At 32.7% G+C, this 19,313-nt stretch overlaps 1 protein-coding gene across 5 annotated transcripts; it reads left to right on the top strand.

The window, feature by feature from the left end:
* The first annotated feature begins 2,391 nt into the window (after positions 1-2,391).
* On the top strand, positions 2,392-19,081 carry LOC108226391 (increased DNA methylation 1). 5 transcript variants are annotated; one of them, XM_017401343.2, is made up of 9 exons: positions 2,392-2,647; positions 4,153-6,560; positions 7,579-7,702; positions 8,392-8,471; positions 13,180-13,253; positions 15,143-15,229; positions 16,402-16,501; positions 18,133-18,340; positions 18,445-19,081. In XM_017401343.2, exons 2-6 carry the CDS (start codon positions 4,287-4,289, stop codon positions 15,171-15,173), a joined length of 2,583 nt encoding a protein of 860 aa, XP_017256832.1. In that variant the 5' UTR covers positions 2,392-2,647; positions 4,153-4,286; the 3' UTR covers positions 15,174-15,229; positions 16,402-16,501; positions 18,133-18,340; positions 18,445-19,081. The 5 variants fall into 5 exon arrangements, with proteins under 5 accessions (XP_017256832.1, XP_063934949.1, XP_063934948.1 ...); XM_064078879.1 differs by having other exon boundaries at positions 13,180-13,424; positions 18,191-18,340; XM_064078878.1 differs by having other exon boundaries at positions 13,180-13,424; positions 18,188-18,340.
* The last annotated feature ends 232 nt before the right edge of the window (positions 19,082-19,313 follow it).

Below are 19,313 nucleotides of genomic sequence, written 5' to 3'. Positions count from 1 at the left end.
CCTTGCCATCAACACGCATTTGGTGTATGCGAAGTTCTATATACGCATAGCACATGTGCGTATGTTATGTATCTTGGGACTTGGATAATGCCTACGCATATGTAGGATGCGAGTTCTGGGTTGTCTTCCATTCTATAAAGTTACGACATGATCAAACTATACACACCATATACAAACACACCTGCAAGGCACGATTGTACACCGTCGATTTATTCGATGTCAGCATCAACACCTTTCCATCGACATCTTAATTTCTCATCAATTACAAGCCTTGAAACATTACGCTAATTACGAGTCCTACACCTTGATTACAGATACTGCTTTAATGTTTGAAGACGCTAAATGAAGGTCTATGTAGATACAAGATAATTATAATAGATACGATGGAGTGAAACTGTGAATGTGGTGATATTGTGATAGATAAAGATACACTAAATTATCCTGGTTCAATCAAGTAAATCAACTATGCGCATTCATTATATACGAAGACAGGTGGGTAAAAAGGACACAAAACGAGTCATGGGTTATTTTGGGCACGCAGCACATGAATATTAGTTATTTGTGGCATTTTCTCGATATGTTCTAAGACATTATGTAAAATTTGTTGAATTTATAAAATATTGTATTTTCAATAGGATTGGCTATATTGATTAATTATAATATGTTAACAATATTTAGATTATTATAAATAAAATATATCAGTTTAATATGATAATAAATGATGTGTAATATTCTTACGGACTTTTTACTTGGAGTGTTTCGACAAATCTAAAATTGCAAACAAATATAGACTTCACAATAATTTTGATATTGGACTTGTAATATAAATATTTATATAATTTTTTATAAGAACTCGTAAACTTGTGCTCAACGATGTGCGGAAAAATTAATATATAACAAATATGAATTCTCTTGAATAAAATAAAAATATTATTTTATTCTGAAATTTGTCATGAATATTGCTAGATATTCCATAAACATCTCACTGAACTTAAAAAAAAGAACTCTGTACAAAAAAAAACCAGTGAGTAATATGTTATCTTTAGACAAGTCAAAAAAAAAAATGTTATCTTTAGATCTTCACTTCAAAAAAATATATTAGTCACGATTAAGAAACGTTAATTATTTCTTCTCTTATTTCTCACTATTTTGAAAATATATGATCGAAAACACAAATATCAAATTTTGGGTACCACATTAAAATTCACAGTCCGGAGTGGTAAAAAACAAGTTACGGTGGTTTTGTTATCGGTGTATATTACTTGCAGTCTTGATTAATAGTATTGTTTGTACCGTATATGGGTGGTCATATTTGATGGCGTATATTTTTGGCCTAATAATCGGCAATTTGATGCCATTTTGTTGGCTTGTTAATTACTTTTAATTTAATTTGTTATTTAAAATTTTAGATATTTTTTGAAAATTATAGTTTTATTTTTAATACTTATTTTATTAATTATTCCTAGTAATTATTTATCTTGTTATATATCTAGCCAAAGGGTCTCCCTTTGGTTAGATATATTTTTTTCTGTTTTCTTTCTTATATTATCTTCATTTTGTCAAAATATTTTTATATTTATCATTTCTTCTACTTGTACCGTCTTTTGATAATCTATACTGATTTTAATTATTAAATTTATTATTATTAATTTTCCTGTAATTAACGGATCGTATTTGTTTCAGGTGGCGTGGTCTAACAAGTTGGGACGTTTTCTTTTCGGACATTAAGATATTATTGTCTAAGAGGGGTGTATTGGATTGAGATTTTAAAGCATTTTTTTGCATTTATGAAATCCGAGGGTATTCGATTGAGATTGTTTGAAATCCATTAAAATCTTGAGGTATTCAATTGTGATTTCAAATTATGCTACAAAATCTGGTGGTATTCAATTGGGATTTTAAATTATGCTTTAAAATCCGATGGTATTCAATTGGGATTGTTTAAAATCCAATAAAATCTGATGGTATTCAAATGCTGATGGATTTTTTTGCATTTCATAAAATGATGGATTTTGTGGCATTCTTCAGTGTATTTTAAGTTTTTTGAAATCCCATCAAAATCAATGGGATTTTGAAGCATTGTGCTTAAATCCTATCAACTCTGCGACATTTTATCAAGAATCCGCACAAAATCAAAATCAGACACAATCCATTAAAATCCATATACTAAAAACAATCCACTAAAATCCCAATCGAATACACCCCTCTAAGCTTCCGGAGACATTTTCATGTCTTTCGGTTAGATGATAAATTTTTTTGAATGAAAGAACCCCTCGGAGGATTGGCGTATCGATACGAGCAAGTGTATTTCTGTAAAAAAAAAAACAAACAAGTTACAGTGGTTAAAACTTACTGTAAAAGGGTCTGAGAGAAAGTGAAACGAGAATGGATATACACGAAATTGTAAATTTTATGCGATTACACACATTCATTGGGGGTGGTGATTGGTGAAACAGAGTGAGTTGATAGTCTATACATACACGCAGAAACCCATAAAATATTATCGTGCGTATGTAAGGTGGAGTAGTGGAGAGATGGAGACTGAGGGAGTGAGGTCCATCATCTTCTTCTCATGACATCTTATGTGTTTTATATACGCTTCAATCTCAGCCCAAATCTTTAATTTCCAGCCCTAATTTCGATAAATGTGAGATTATTTATCATTTTTTCTGATTCATAAAGTCTTTTTATGTGTAAGATTAATGTGCTTCTGCAGCTAATGTTTTTGTTGAGTTGTACATATTTTTATGATTTGCTTATGGCTGTGTGTGAATTTTAGGATCTTCTCGCAAGAGAGGATGATTATTCAATATTTTGCTTTAAAGATTGTTCATATGTTTATTTAAAAATAATGATTTTGTTAGTGCTCATTCATGTTTCTTAAGTGTTTCCGGTTAATTATTTGTTTGTACCCGAGCAGCGCCCATGTCATTTCTCTGTTCTATATGTGTTTATAGATTTATACTCCCTCCGTTCCAAAATAATAGTCGCTTTGACTTTGTGCACGTATTTTGAGGTGCAAAAAAAACATAGTTCTACATATTATTTTTGAAATTTTCTTTTTCTGAATAAAAGTAGAGATGTTAAACTTTTATTCAAAAAAAGAAAATTTCAAAAATAATACATTGAAGTATGATTTTTTTAAACCTCAAAATACGTGCACAAAATCAAAGCGACTATTATTTTGGAATGGAGGGAGTATTTCACTTTCGAATTTTGTGTATCATATTGAATTGATGGCCTCTGTGTGCATTAAATTATAAGCACTTTTGTAAATCTAAGTTTCAAGAAGAGTGTTGGTGTCAATTGAATCTTAAGTGCGGACAGTGGATGCGATGATATAAATACTTTTTATCCAAGTGTGCCTTACTGTTTCCAAATACAAACACTGTTCTGAATAAGTTCATGCAATAAAAATTCTAGTAATATAAACTTCGTTGCCTTCTTATTATGTAACATTATCTTTAATGTTGAGTACTTTAATATGTTTGACCTACATTTACTGCTAGTGCTATATTCTTGCTGTATATGAATAATGCCACTGACCTACATTTATGGAATTTATTCGTTGAGGTCTTAAACCTAACTTGTTAACGAGTTGAAATTTAGATTATGTTTTTTTGTTTCCTACCTATTATCATATATATTAAATCAAGTTCTGTGTTTATGGAACATATGGGCCAACAACCTATCACTGAATCACTTTGAACCACTTGTATTGCACCACAATGCTTGAATATAAGTTGTATATGCTGGAAGCATGAACAATAGGTACAGGTAGCATTTGTATAATTTCTTGCTTTGTGAATATGAGTTGAAAAGGGCACCCATCTTTACTCGTGCATTAAGCTACGGTTTGGGTGAGATAGAATGGGCACTGTCCTATCCTCATTACAGCCTCTTGGAAATATTAGTAGCATTTTGGAAGTTCTAAATTTGCACTTCACTCTAATTTCTTCCTCGAAGTAGAATTCTGTTGCAAGGTTTAGCCCTATTTGCTAATACAGCTTAAAATATTAGTGTTTATAAACTACTGTTCACATATTACATACTTTTGCTTATATTTATCTCTTTACTTCGGACATGTGTTTTACTATATCTGTTATGGCAACATTTCTGGAATTAATATATATTTTTGTTCTTTTAAATTAGGAAGTGCAATCAGAGAATCAAACAGAATCTGGAGGTATTAAGGTTCTTTTTTAGCAAGTAAACTCTTAACATCTTTCTGCTGGCGGTCCATGAATTGATAATTTAACACAGACTGACACTGTAGAGTTGCTAAAATGGTATTCAGCAGCGAAGTTAAATCTCTACATGATGATGGCTTTGAGGGCTCAGAAAATGAGTCCCATACTTATAGAAAAGTTTACTTTGCAAATAATTGTGGTAGAAGTACTAAACGGTGTCTTGTCACCGGAGTCATAAATTTTAGACATTATTATAGCAAGAATGCAGATTTGTCGCTTTGTTCAAACAGTGAAAACTCTGGTGTTACTAGTCAGGATGATCCATATGAGACAAAGGAGGATCCAAAAGAGAAATCTGAACTTCCACATCTCTCTGAAGAATTCGAACAGGCAGTGGGAGACCCTGATGTGAAGGCTAAACGAAGGAAATTATCTGTCAACAGCCCATCTAATGCCAAATCATATATACATAATGTGTTTAATTCTTCAGCTCCATTAAAGGAGGTTGTTTCTGACATGCCACAATCAGCTTCACCTTTTTTCCATCACCCTGTAATGTGTCGCATAGTTGAATTAACTAGACATGGTGTTTCATGTTGTTGCTATCTGCTAAAGAAGCACCGTGGTATGAACTTAAGTGGGGACACTTATGACAATGAATATTCCAGGTGTAAGTTATTCAATGTTGATGGCAGTGAGCAGAAGGAATTCGCAGATACTAAAGCTATTGCATCACCTGTTTCTCAAGAGAGCTCTGCTACAAAACTTTTGGTTGCCAGTCCCGATATAGTTGCTAGCGACTTTGGATGTCATCAACCGTTGAAGCGACGCTGGAGTAAATCATGCTTTGTAGAACTAGATGAAGCAGAAATGTCATTGAGAAAAGAGTCCAAGAATAATCCACGCCCTGTTCTCCGTTACTACATCAACCGTCTATTTAAAGCCGCAGGTTGGGTGGTAGGAAGGCGTACAAGGTCCGATAAATACTATGGACATGGAGGATTCATCTATATATCACCTGAGGGAAGGCCAATACGTGAATTCTGTAAAGCATGGGTATTATGTGGGCAGGGTCTGTTTATAGCTTCAAAGACTACCCTACCTGAAAGTGATGTCAAGCAGTGGATAGATCGGGCTCAATTCTGGTCTGATCTAAACGATGCATCAGCCAAAATTGAAGAAATGGATAAATGGGGAACTACTTCAGCATTAGCACATTGTTGGTATCTTCTAGATCCATTTGCTAAACTGGTGCTGATTGACAAATTGTTCAGCTCATTAAAAGCAGGAAAAATGGTACTTGCCAGGAGGAGTATTTTGGTTAATCCAAAGAGAGCAAATGACGCTGTTATAAATTTGAAAAACGTGGCAAATGCTCGGTACCTTTTAGGTGTAGGACACGCGACAGATCAACATCATGGATCTTCTCTTGTTTTAGATCAAGCATTGGTAGGTTCTAATGAAATTGATATTAGCAAGCAGGATCAACATTTACAGGCAGTATTAGTGACAAGTCCGAAGTCTAGACCATATAATGTATCCAAAGAGAATTTTGGCAGAAACATAAATTGTGGAGAAATCTCTGTCAATGAAAAAAGCTGCCTGGCATTATTATCTTTGCAAGCTTATGGTTCGGATAGCAGTTCTGACCAGATAGGTAATTACCTGCTTGACATTCCTATCATTAAGCCGAGAAAACCTTGCATCAAAGATAAAAATCGACAGAAAATATTATTAAAGGGTCGACTTAAAGATAGTGACCTTTTAATTTCTGCGATAGTAAGAAAGAAAAGTTGCAAATCTACTACCAAACTGCCCGAGGTGAGAAAGATTTCGTGCAAATCAAAATCTTTCAGAAAGTACAAGAAACAAAAGAGAAGTTGCAAGTTGCTTCCACGGAGTTTCAACAGGAGTGGGATGCCTAACATGGAAGCAAAAGGTTCGCCCTCAGGTTCCAGAACAGTATTGTCCTGGTTAATCAATTCGGGATTTATATCTCTTAATGAAGTGATACAGTACCGGAATACAGAAGATGACACTGTGGTTAAAGATGGTTTGATTAGTTGGGAGGGGATTTTATGTGGGTGCTGTGACACAGTACTCTCTCTCACTGAGTTCAAGTTTCATGCTGGTTTCAGGCTGAACCACCCATGTCTAAATCTTTTCATGGAGTCTGGCAAGCCATTCACCTTATGCCAACTCGAGGCATGGTCGGTAGAATATAAGGCTAGGAAGAGTGCTCCTCGAACTGCACAAGTTGATGAATCGGATGAAAATGATGACAGTTGCGGACTGTGTGGTGGTGAGGGTGAGTTGATATGCTGTGACAATTGCCCATCTACATTCCATCAAGCTTGCTTGTATGAACAGGTTGAGTGTGCAATTTAATTTGTAGATTTTAAATTATATATATATATATATATATATATATATATTATTTATATAACTTTTATCTTAATTTATATCTTCATGAAATCAACTTAACTGCACAAATTTGCGTTTTCTGTTAATTATGAATAGATCTGTGGAATTTTAAAATATACATCTGTAAACATCCAAGAATTATCTTCAGTGTTCAAGCTGTCTTTTTCATGCTATACATAGCATGACTTGGAATATATCCTCAAAAGTGGTGTTGAGTTCACCAGTTGCACAATCTTGATATATTCCAAGTGAAGAGATACACAAACTGATATATGTTTATCACATAAATAGCTAAACTTCCACTGTCTGTCATTGAAAATAAAAGAGAATCTGATGAGTGTGACTACTTTTCTGTGGACTAGATATAGTGCAAGTGAGTAATGAGTTATTCATGGTTGTCAAAAAATTAATATCCTCACAACCAGAAGGTGCAACCAGTGTCTCTTTAGTTTTGGGGTTTGTATTATGGTGGAGCTGTGTGTTAAAGAGTTTATCTGTTAGTTTCTTATAATGTTCTTTTGTTGTGCATGCTTCTTGTTATTCTTGATTTTAGTGTGAGATATTTATTGCTTCATATTTACTGCTGCTCGACGTCTCTATATTGTTTTTAGTCTGTGTGGTAGTACTGCTATTGCATTGTTGAAGCCAGGCGTGTTTACAGAAATAGCAGGTATGGTAGTACTGCTATTGCGTTGTCTCTATTGCATTGTTAAATGTGTAAAGTATGTTGTTTTCTCTTTGATCATCATATATGAGAATGATATGCATCACTCACTCTATCTGTTACCTGATATCGTTTTCCACTACTCATTAGAACTACTACTCAGAAAAGATGAAAGTTGACCTCTAGATGCTTTACTTGAAATGCTTTCTTTTCTTTGTATTTAATTTTGGAATGAGATCCAACTGCAAATGATTTATATGTTTGGTAAACTAACCTACATTTTATTATATTTATCTTCAGGAGATACCTGAAGGCAGCTGGTATTGTTCACGCTGCACTTGCCAGATCTGCAGGGATGTGGTCAATGATAAAAAGCCTTTGAGATCCTCTAATTCATTAGCGTGTGCCCAGTGTGAACGGAAATGTAAATGTCTTCTCTTAATTGAATGCCACTATGGGTCAGATCCAGAGTTATTAACGTCAATAAGAAACAAATAGTTGTTCTTTTTATTTAATTGTATATGATCATTAACTTTTGGCTTACTGAACTTAAATGTATGTGATTTAGCTGCTACACTCTTTTTTTCCGCACATAATTTATACTTCGTACTCTTTTGAGTTTTGACATAGATTTGCAGAGCAGACCGAAATATAAACACCTCTCAAAGAACTATTGCTTACTTCAGGCATGGTTTGTTTGGCCTATCAGCTATCATATTGCTGAGATAAACTATGAAAGTGGCACTTTTTTAAAATTTTTTACAATTGGTTGGTTATTATGAAGTCTTATCTGATGAAGAACTTGTGCATTTTGTGCATTGTGTGGGTTTTGGCATTGTTGTTATGGAAAGCAGCTAGATTTAATTTGGTAAAAACAGATAGTTGCTAAATTTACGCTGGCTATTAGCAGTAAAGATTTTATATTTACTGCTCCTGGAAAGCCATCATCTCCGCTGGTTTCTTCATTTTGTATCAACAGAAAGATTGGAGTTTCTAATAGCCCATTATGCTATTCCCATCGCTTCTATCAAAAATACTACAATATACATATTTCTGCAACTGTATAAGCTCGTAAAGCTTCTGAATCCTGATTATTCTGGTACATGCTGGCAGATCATGAGAATTGCCTGAAGGAAAAGGGTATAAAAGAAGAGGCTTCTGACATCTGGTTCTGTGGAAAAGAGTGCTACAAGGTAATTTCTTGGCTTCTAACTGGTTCAGTTACTTTTAGTTACATGCATGACAGAGCCTGTGTAATAATATATATTGAACTTTTCAAAAATTGAAAGCTTATTATTGGCAATTAAATTAAGAGAAATTAACAAAATACAACTTCTTTTACATTTGCAGCTCTACTATACCCCTGGAAATATTTGCAAAACAAAAGCAACCGAAATCAACTTGTAATTCTTTTTCAAAAAAAAAAAAGAGAGAGAGAGAGTTGTGGCTGCGTTTTTGGTTTCAGATTCATATCTTTACTAAAACATTAAAAAAAAACAAAACATATTTCTGCAAAAATAAATAAAAAGAATGTTATGTTTGCCATTTTTTAATGAATATACTACATTATTCAGAAAACCTCGCCTTTTGATATTAAAAATTTATCGATATGCTGTAGTTATATACTATATAAAATTCTTGTGATGTTTGGCTAACCTTGTATTAAACTCCTAACAGACCCTTCGACTTGCATGAAAATAAGTGGAGAAAACACTAGTACATCTCAACTTGCTTTTTTGTTTAATAGGAAGTTTTAAGAGTTTTCAATGACAAACCAAACACATTTATAAATATTAAGCTTATAGATATTTGTATTTTAAATGGCGATGTATGTTTAGCTTGTAAATTTGTGAAATTGTAGTTGAATAATTAATAATTGCAAGTCAAATTTTGGTAAATTTCACATTTGAAAAGTTAAATAAGACAGAATATGCAACAAAGGGAGTATCATCTCAACCCGGCCAAAAGACCAAAAATCAAGAAGAATATTATTTATTTATTTTACTTTAAATTGGATTGAAGGACCAACTACTAAGCTGGGTTTGATAGTATAGTATCAAAAGATGGATAGTGCGAGAAGTAAAATTAATTTGTTGAGGGTATAAAATCTAAAGTTGGTTTACGTGTTAGGCGACTTTCTATATCATTGCTTAATAGAATTTGAACTCCATGAACACTACACAATCTTTAAAAAGAAGAACAATATTGACCAAGCATATATTAGGTATATAAAAATACAAATCTTGCAGGATGTAAGCACATGCCTTTACGTTAATAACTATAAGGGTCGCGCTCAAGAGAGAACCAGTCCTTAAAATAGAACCATAGAACCACTAAGGTTCTGCTGCGGAACCCTAAATTTTAAATAGATTTTTAGGATCTAAATCTAAATACATGTTTTTTTCATCGTTTTGTGTGTTCAAAAATAATTTTAAAATCTAATGCATAGATATTGACATTTTTTGCATGTGAAGTTCTGCTGCAGAACCCTAACTCATACCTAGGTTCTGCTGCAGAACCCTGCCTTATAAGGTAAGGGTTCTATGGTTCTCTCTCTAATGGTTCTCTCTAGAACATGACCCATAACTATAATATTCTTTTGTATTTAGAAAATTATTGATTAGTAGTACGTGTTTAGTTCAGTTGTACAATGTCTACAATCCTATTTTAAGGTCCATCTTTATCTCTAACTCAATCATATGACTTAATTAGATTTGTATATATAGTAGGTGGGATCCCTTATATAAAAAAACTCATCTTTTTTAACCTATATATGTAGTTTTAAAGCCCCTAAATATTTTTAACCCAACCATATGCTTTAATCTAATTAGTTTATATATAATATCTACGATCCTATTTTTAAGACTCTTCTTTATCTAACTCATTGCATATTCAAGTGCAATCACTTCATCCGTTTGTGAAATATCTAGTGATTGAGTTCTTTAATATGATATTTTATCCAACCCATTATAATTGAAGTCCGAGAAACAGATTAACCAACAATTGGTCAATGATCTTAACATTAGCTTTAGTTGTATACTAGCTTATAACTCGGGTAAAGTACGGACATATATAAATAAATTGTATACATGATATCGTATCTGATGTAAAACTATAGTTTAGTTTTACAATATATTATTATTTATTGCTCTTTCTTTTTATATTCTATATTCCTTGTTTTTAGTTTTTTAATATGTTAGTCTGAACGTATTCACTATCATATGTGAACTATAATTTTGTCAATTAGTCTTTGTGGCTTTTTATATACTGTAGAAGATATAATGATATTATAATAAACTTTATGGGTTCATGATAAAATAGGATTTTGTTGCAAGTACTAGTTTGTACTTTTAATGAAATCTATACTATACTATAATAAGACAACATGGGTATAATTTGTAGTCCAAAATTTTAGTTATAATTTTTGGTTTGGTACTCCTCCTTTGCAACTACAAGTATACAACATGTGAAGGTCTATTACTCTTACATTGTTAAACAGTTTCAAATACTAAAAACACTCATAATAATACATTATCAATTTATTATATAATATTTCATAAAAGAAATTATAATGATGTTAAAAATAAAATTATAAATATATAATTTTGAATATCTCTTTTTTAACAAGAACCATCATATAACTCTTTTTAAGTCTAACATGTTCAATTTCAATAAAATGCTAAATTTTCGTGAGAAAATATAATCAGTTGGTTAATATAATTTAATTAAAATTCAATTCATTAATATTAAAATACTAAGAAAATGATATTAAAATTTAAATCATAAATAATAAATTACGAACTATAAAACCGCCCGTGCTTCGCACGGGTTAAAGGCTAGTAATTGTCTAAAATTAAAAAGCCCATAAAAATTAGGGCTTGTAAAGATAACTAATGTTTACTATTTGAATCCCGTAAAAACAACCTAGTAGTGACCAATAGATTATCTTCACTTTGTAATATTATAGTAGTATAAAAGATAGTATTATAGCATATGCAAATATAAAAAACAAAATTTATCATTTAAAATTATCCCAATATAGGTTGCCGATGATTTTCTACATTATTAAATCAAACTCCATGTGCCCTGGCCATTTACACTTTCCTTTTTGGAATGTCCCTTCCACTTCTTTGCATTTCAAAATTTACCAAAAATAGTAAAATCTAATAATATAGAAATCAACTTCATCCACTACTTTCCTCCACCATACTCACTTTATACATTAAATATCAGTCGTTCCCACCACTTTACCACTTTTCTTCTTTTTCCCACTACCCTATACATTTTTCTTAATATCCATGCCCAACCCATTTGTAAACAAATGGGAGGGACGAAGGGAGTATAATGTTATTCTGTAGACATTTGCTTATTCCAAGGATTTATATTTTTTCCTAATTCCCAGTAAGTTTCATTAGTTGGTTTTGTGATTTCTTCTGTTAGCACCTCTTAAATAAAATATTTATGTATCAATCTGTTTCTACATATGTATGTGATATGTGTGTGTGTATTAATCTTGGATTGTTTTTTTAACCTTGAAAATGTATAGTTTCTGAGTAATAGTGTTGAAAGGAATGTTGATACTTTTGCTTTCGTTTTGCACCGACAAAGTAGAAGCGGCTGAAAGCCTGAAACTGTTTTACATGTGGTTTTTTACATGAATATGTGCTTAAGATGTGTACTTAAAATAGAACAAAATTGAGGTTATAATTCATTATAATGTGCGATAAATTTGAAATGGGTTTTGGTCCCTGACAACTAATTGTCAGGGAGGCTTTATCTAACACACAGCTCCATTACCATCAGATCTGTATTTCAAGGGTCTGGATTGAAACTTTTTTTTTTAAGTATCCGCTATAATTTTCCGCGGATAGGAACTTTTCCTATCCGCGGAAAATTATAGCGGATACTTAAAAAAAAAGTTTTTTTCAGGACCCTTGAAATATAGATCCGACGCCCCTGGAAGTGTGTGTTAAATAAACTGTCCCTGACAACCAGTTGTCAGGGACCAGGACCCATTTGAAATACTCTCATGAGAACTTGGCTTTACTAATTTATATTGCTTTCCATTGTATTTTTTTCTCAATATTTTTTTGACAACAGTGTATTGAACAAATATAATTCACCATGACAAGTAGAAAAATTTAATTCTGTCCGAGTTTTTTACCGTACATTATTCTAATGTTGGAATCTTTGGATTCAGATATAATCAGAATAAGGGCTTTGATTGATAACTCTATTTATTTATCCATTGAGTTCATCTATCTGACTGCCAGTGATGCACGTCCTCTAAAGATTATAGGACAAAGGAAATTAGTTTCAAGAAAATTATAAGATTGTAGGCTGAGGTCAAACTTTTGGATTTCTACAAATAGCTTTGCATGAAATTAGAAAAATATTGCCTATAATTGTTTGTTCCTATTATTTATTGTTTGTACTTCTCAGTCCTCATGATACTTAATTAGTGAATAACAAGTATAAAGACAATAAAAGATAGTAATTAAAACACTGAAAAATTAGCTAAAAAATATCACTCGATATTTTTTTAAAAACATTCATGGAAATACTGAAGTATTTTTGCAAGTTTGACACATACTGTAAAAATCATGATTGGTGAGAATCCAAGGTTGGATATTCAAAGAATCACTACTTCAATGTTTGCATTTGATTGCATTCTCCGAGACTAACAAAAACAATGCTACGTAAAGAGAAACATAGTACTAAAGGTTATGCCTTGGCTTTAGACCCTGTAGTTTGTGAAAAGAAGTGGATAAACTTTTTATGATGGAGTTCAGTTGAATTATTTCAATATCAATAGATGGTTGTGATGTGACTAATTTACTAATCTGATAGTAGTTTTGGCTTACTCCTGTATTTTAGATACTTCATTTATGGTACATGCAGGTTTACTCGGGGCTTCATCGCCGTGTAGGACTAATGAATCTCTTATCTGATGGTTTTGGTTGGACCATTTTGAGGTGCGTTCATGGCGACAAAAATGTGCACTCTGCTCAGCAGTTTGTAGCTTTGAAGGCAGAGTGCAACATAAAACTAGCTGTTGCTCTTAAAATAATGGAAGAAAGCTTTCTTCCAATGGTTGATGCAAGGACAGGCATAGACATGGTACCCCATGTATTGTACAACCGGGGGTTAGTATATTCCCCTGGTCCTCCCCCTTCCACAGTTTTTAGATAGTACTTTACATCTGAGCACTGCAATCATCTGCAATTCTACGATCCAACTGAAGATTAAAACAACTATAATGAAACATTATTGACACTGTACTTCATTTATCTTTCCACCCAAATATAATAATTATTTGTTAGTTGACCATCTTACACAACCGTCTTGCATAGAGCTTTATATTATATGAAGAAGCCACTACATGGCATTTAGCTTTAGCAGAAATATACAATGAGCTTATTATACTTGTATTTGCATTTGATGTCAGACATGACAAAGCTTTTGAGCTTTTGAACTACCTATATAACTGTTTCCTAGTAAAATGTGCCAATGTCCCAAATTCATCCTCCTCTACAAGTTCACTCTTCGCTCAGCACCAGGCTTTGAGTTACAAATATATATCTGCAAATTAAAACTACTTTGTTGCTTTTCGTCTTCATACATCCTAAGGAATATACAAAAGAGAAGATTTCCTAGCAGCCTGATAAGTTAATTATGGTTGACACACTTTCATGATCGCTCTTGGGATTTCAAATGCATGTATTTGGATCGAACAAGTGTATACTTCTGTCATCTACTGACAATCAAGATACACTTGCTTTGAGATTAAAGTTCCATAGGTTTATGTGTTGAATGTGTACGGAGAGATGAGTTGTGAGGAAGGAATTGATGTTTCTAGATGAAATTATTTGTAATTAAGCATAAGAGCTCTATTTCCTTCACAGCTCTTTCTTTGAATGTTATTACATACATGGAAGGAAATAATCTGATATTGTACATGTACAATAGACTGACTTTCTGCTAAAGCACAGAGAAGCACTTTCTAGCATATTATCCATGTCATGAATCGGTGCTTCATCTGAATTTTCATTCTATGCTTATCTATTTCCAAATGTACATATATGCTATATCATATTGTTGAAAGCTAATCACCTATTATTATACTTGAACTAAATTATACCTTTTTTTTTAGATCATCCATTTCATTATCCTTGGCATATCGAAGTATGTATAGTATAGTATTTCGGAGAAATTTAAAATTTGATCTTGGCTTCTCTTTATATGTTATTCTTTTGAATTCCATTTCTATTTGATCATTTGCCTCTGTGTGTGTGTGTGTGTGTGTGGCACTTCAGAGTCTAGAGCATACCCGCTTATATGAAGTTCCATAGTAAGCCATTACACACACACACACACACATATAATACATATATTTATCATACTCTTTATGAAATATAATTACAAATTTTAATTAGTAAATCGAAAACAAAATTATACAACTTTATAATTCCAAAAATCATTGAAAATTATGCAACAGTCCAACATGATTCTACAACAAAATAAGAATTATCCGCAATTATTTTATTGTAGAACTAGTTTTGAAAATCAACTTTATTTGTCCAAATATATAGTGTTAAATTGTTTATAAAATATATATTGTAGTATTCTACATTAAAAACACATTTTATACGTATTCTATAGTAGAATCTATAATAAAAATCAATGATTTATAATGGTGTACTACGGGACTCCATATAAGAAGAATCTCCATGGAATGTTGGCCTATATGTATGTGTGTTTGTGTGTGTGTGTGTATTCCTTTTTGAATATTCTATTATTTCAAGTTAAACAGTGCAAGTACCTTTCCTCAAAGACTGAGATTAGGAATCTGGCTGTTGTGCAGGTCTGAATTTGCACGTCTAGATTATCATTGATTTTACACTGTGATCTTGGAGAAAAACGATGTGCTTTTGTCGGTAGCATCAATCAGGTAACTCATGTTGTAATTTCCTTCTCTTCAAATTTAACAGTGACCATAAGGTGGCCTTGTGATAATACAATGAAATGATTCTTAGTTTGTCTGCATATTGAGCCCCGGTTTCTTGGCAAGGGTAAATCTCTTAGTCAAATTCTTTTACTGCTTTACATCTTTTGGTTTTGACCATCAAGAAAGTCCTGTTGCACTATCTTTCTTGTCGCGGAGTCTAAGTGTGTAGCTGAAATGATAGTATGCATGCTGTTAAAATTTTATTGTTGGGTTTCTTGCTTCTAAGCTCATGTTTGGGAAATAATGACTACAACATGAAATAAAATTAATGTTTGGAAGAGGACCTCTTTCTCTTTATATTTTTTTAAAAAGGAAAGATATTACTTTATTCGGGCTGTATGCCAATAAAGGACATAAAGTTCAGTGGTGTATGTAGTCTGACATATTCATAGTGAACTGGTGAGGTTATGTATAGTGCTTATGCACTGGTGGGGATCGAACCCCTAACCACAAGTTTTCCAACAATCTCCACAACCACTAAGCCACCTCTTGGGGGTTCAGAGTTGAGGCCTTTCATAGTTGGTTTGACTAAATCAGTACTATATCATTACCACCAAATGTAGCATAAGCAAAGGTAGGTACACAGTCTTGATAGAATATATATTTTTACCAAAGAATCACTTTTGTGGAACATTTAGAAGAAAGCACCACCACTTAAGAGGTCTACATGTTTTCACCACTGATTTCATCTGTCAAAAGTTATGAAATTGACTTATAGTTAAACACGTGTCCACCTGTGAACATAAAAATAACAAGGAAAATCATGCTAATAGTGAAAATAATGCAGCAAGTATTTAGTATTATACTAGTCTCATTTGGCTTATCTTATTTGTCAGATATAAGTCACCTATTTTTGAGAAAAAGTATGTAATTATACTTCTTCAAAAATAAGTACTTATTTCTGCAAATAAGGAATGCTAAACAAGTAAATATTTCTTAAATACTAATTCTAGAAAATAGTATTGCAAATGTAAAAAAAATCTCAAAATAAGTCCTTATTTTGTGAAATAAGGCCACACAAATACCTTCTGTAAGGTGGGAAATTTAAGTATGAAAAGACATACAATTACTTTGGTTAAACTCCTGTCATTAATTAAATACTTGTGTAAATGCAGGATCCATGGAACAACAGTTGCAGAAATGCCCCTAATCGCTACTTGCAGTAAATATCGGCGTCTGGGAATGTGCCGACACCTTATGAATGCCATTGAAGAGGTAGTACTCTTATTTGAATTGGTTTTTTATTAGGAAGTATATTGCAATATAACTCTGGCATATCCACTGATACTTATTGAAGGCGCTTATCCTTACTCTACCAGAATACTCTGCTTTTGTGATACTTACTGCTGGGTATTAGTTATACTTTCTGGTGTCTTCCGTTGCATCTCTGGTTACACTACGAGATAGTCACTTGACCATAGTCTTTACTCTTTATATAAGCAGACGTAAAATATTATATATATGTGTGTGGGTGACACTCTAGAGCATTATATAGGCCATTGTTCCATAAAGAACCATATTATATAGTCTTGTAGAGCACCTTATGATTCTACTTTAAAATCTTCTAAATAATTTTAAAATTAATCATGCTTATGGATAAAATTGATTCTAATGTAGAATACTAGTCATACATGACATGCACAAACAATTTAACACTTACCACTGAAGTAAATGTTTTGATTTTTAAATTTGGTTCTACTGCAGAATCACTTTGGGCAAATATGGTTCTACAATAGAACCAGTTGGGATATTATGATTAATTTCCAACGATTTTTTTGGACAAAAATGATGAAACTTTATTTATTAATTAATCATTTGATAGACAATGTGATTGATACACGTAATTTGTGCATATACAGAGGTGTTCTCTGTTGAACTTTGTATGAGATGGTTCTCTGTGGAGTGTGACTCTCTCTCTCTCTCTATATATATATATATAATACATATATTTTTTTTATATGGAATGTATTACTCCCTCAGTTCCAACAGGTTCTTTATGTTACTATTTGGCACGCATTTTGAGGCTCCTATAAAGTATAGTTTCATAATATTTTTTTTTAATTTTTTTTCCTTAGAATAAAAGTTTGACGTTTAAACTTTTATTCAAAAATATTTTAAAAACGTTATGGAATTATACTTTATAGGAGTCTCAAAATGCGTGCAAACAGTGAATGTAAACAACTTGTTGGGACGGAGGGAGTACAAATTTTAATTAGTAAATCAGCAAAGAAATTATTGAACTTTTTTAATCCAAAAATCATTGAAAATCATGCAGTATTCTGACATGATTCTATGACAGAATAATAATTATCCGTAATTATTCTACTGTAGAACTAGTTTCAAATATCAACTTTTTTTATCAAATTTTAAGTGATAAATTATTTATAATGCGCGCGCGCGCACACACACATATACTGTAGTATTGTACATTAGAAAAATGATATGTACATTTAATAAGAAGCCCTTCTATGCAAATATTGTTGAAAAGACCAAACCTGTTGGGTTATTTGTGGTGCTAGGGACGCTATGCGACAACTGTAAATTATGATCTTTGACATGCTAAGCTGTTAGCATTGACCTACTAAATAGTCCTTAAAAGAAAATGAAGTTACAGGGAAGTGACATATTGACAAGATTCTTGAAGTGTCCACTAATCAGGGGTCCCATCAAATATATAAAATGCTTTCATTATCTGTGTTAAAGGTTGTGCACATTCTTGACTGCAGAAGTAACTCTGGAGATTTTTCTCCCTATTTAAATGCATCATGACCATTTTGCGCTCAACACAGTTCTTAGAGGTTTCAAACCTTTTTTTAGTTTCGATTTCTGTGTCTTTATGTCTGTAGATTCTAAGGTCTGTGAAGATAGATAAGCTTGTGATGTCTGCGGTTCCTGCTTTAGTAGATACATGGACAAAAGGTTTTGGCTTTGAACTGTTGGAGGATGATGAGAGACGAGCTATGCGGCAGACAGCTAACCTAATGGTATTTCCAGGAACCGTATGGCTCAAAAAATTACTCTGTAGGAGTCAAGTACCAGAGGATCTACAAACCGGTGAGAATTTTTGTTCTCAAATTTATTAAACCCGTGGTTATGTTCCTTCGCTGAATTTTTCAGAGGCACTTCAGTGTTAATATATTTTTATACCTCGTAAATAGGATTATGCAATGCATCAACTTCTAAAAAAGATGATCTGGGTGATTCTGGATTGTTGTCCGAAGGAGGTATTGTGACTCGGACTGCAACACCAGAAACACATTTGTGCACCTACAAATTTGAAGTCCAGACAGAAGAAATATCCAGCAATGGCAACATACAGATGGACAAAGACCTGATTGAAGGTTTAGATGCCAGTTTCTCACAGCTATCATTAGAGGAAAAAGATTGAAAAAGTATCAGTTGGAAGTTGTTAGTGTCATTAATTTAGTGGATGTTTATTTTAAAGGAGAACATGCCATACAACGAGAGACGAGCAGTGCATCTCGTAATATTGATTAATGAAAGAGCTGAATTGTAGCATTGCACTCAAAGTGTTTGGGGGAAATTTTGATACCTAGTAGCTTTGCTCTTAGACAGCCTGGAGGTCTTGAAAGGCAATTGAGATAACTGCAGCCCGAATTTTGTATTTAGACTAGGCGCAGTTGTTGTTTGTTTCCCCTTTTACAACCAGAAAAGAATATTAGAACTTCAGACAATTTTACAGCGTTCAGGGAATCACAGTATCTGGTTAAAGTTAAAAACATTATGCAAGTCGGCAAGTACGGATCTGGTTGCATGTCTATTTTCTGTTGGAAATGTGTCTATATATGCTTTTGTCTTCTATTAATATAACATTTTAAATCGTCATGTATTAATAAAATATCATTACCTAAAACTGAACCAAAGAGATTACGCGCGGATTAAAAACAAATAATCAGTTCGATAACGTCTTGGCCTATGAACTGCGAAGCTATGCTAATTATCGCCATAAACAAACAATAAATCAAATCAGTGATAATCCAGCGAGGTGCATTTGGCGTTTCGGACA

Source organism: Daucus carota, chromosome 6 (assembly GCF_001625215.2).
Source record: "Daucus carota subsp. sativus chromosome 6, DH1 v3.0, whole genome shotgun sequence".
Taxonomy (NCBI): domain Eukaryota; kingdom Viridiplantae; phylum Streptophyta; class Magnoliopsida; order Apiales; family Apiaceae; genus Daucus; species Daucus carota.
Note: the sequence above shows the minus strand (reverse complement) of the source record. Positions and strands in the feature narration are given on the sequence as shown.

Excerpts from the sequence above, each read along its gene's own strand:
- LOC108226391 (XM_064078879.1), top strand. The coding sequence starts at position 4,287 with ATGGTATTCAGCAGCGAAGTTAAATCTCTACATGATGATGGCTTTGAG. Across the intron at positions 7,703-8,391 it reads TGCCCAGTGTGAACGGAAAT|ATCATGAGAATTGCCTGAAG; the intron begins GTAAATGTCTTC and ends ACATGCTGGCAG. Across the intron at positions 8,472-13,179 it reads GTGGAAAAGAGTGCTACAAG|GTTTACTCGGGGCTTCATCG; the intron begins GTAATTTCTTGG and ends TGGTACATGCAG.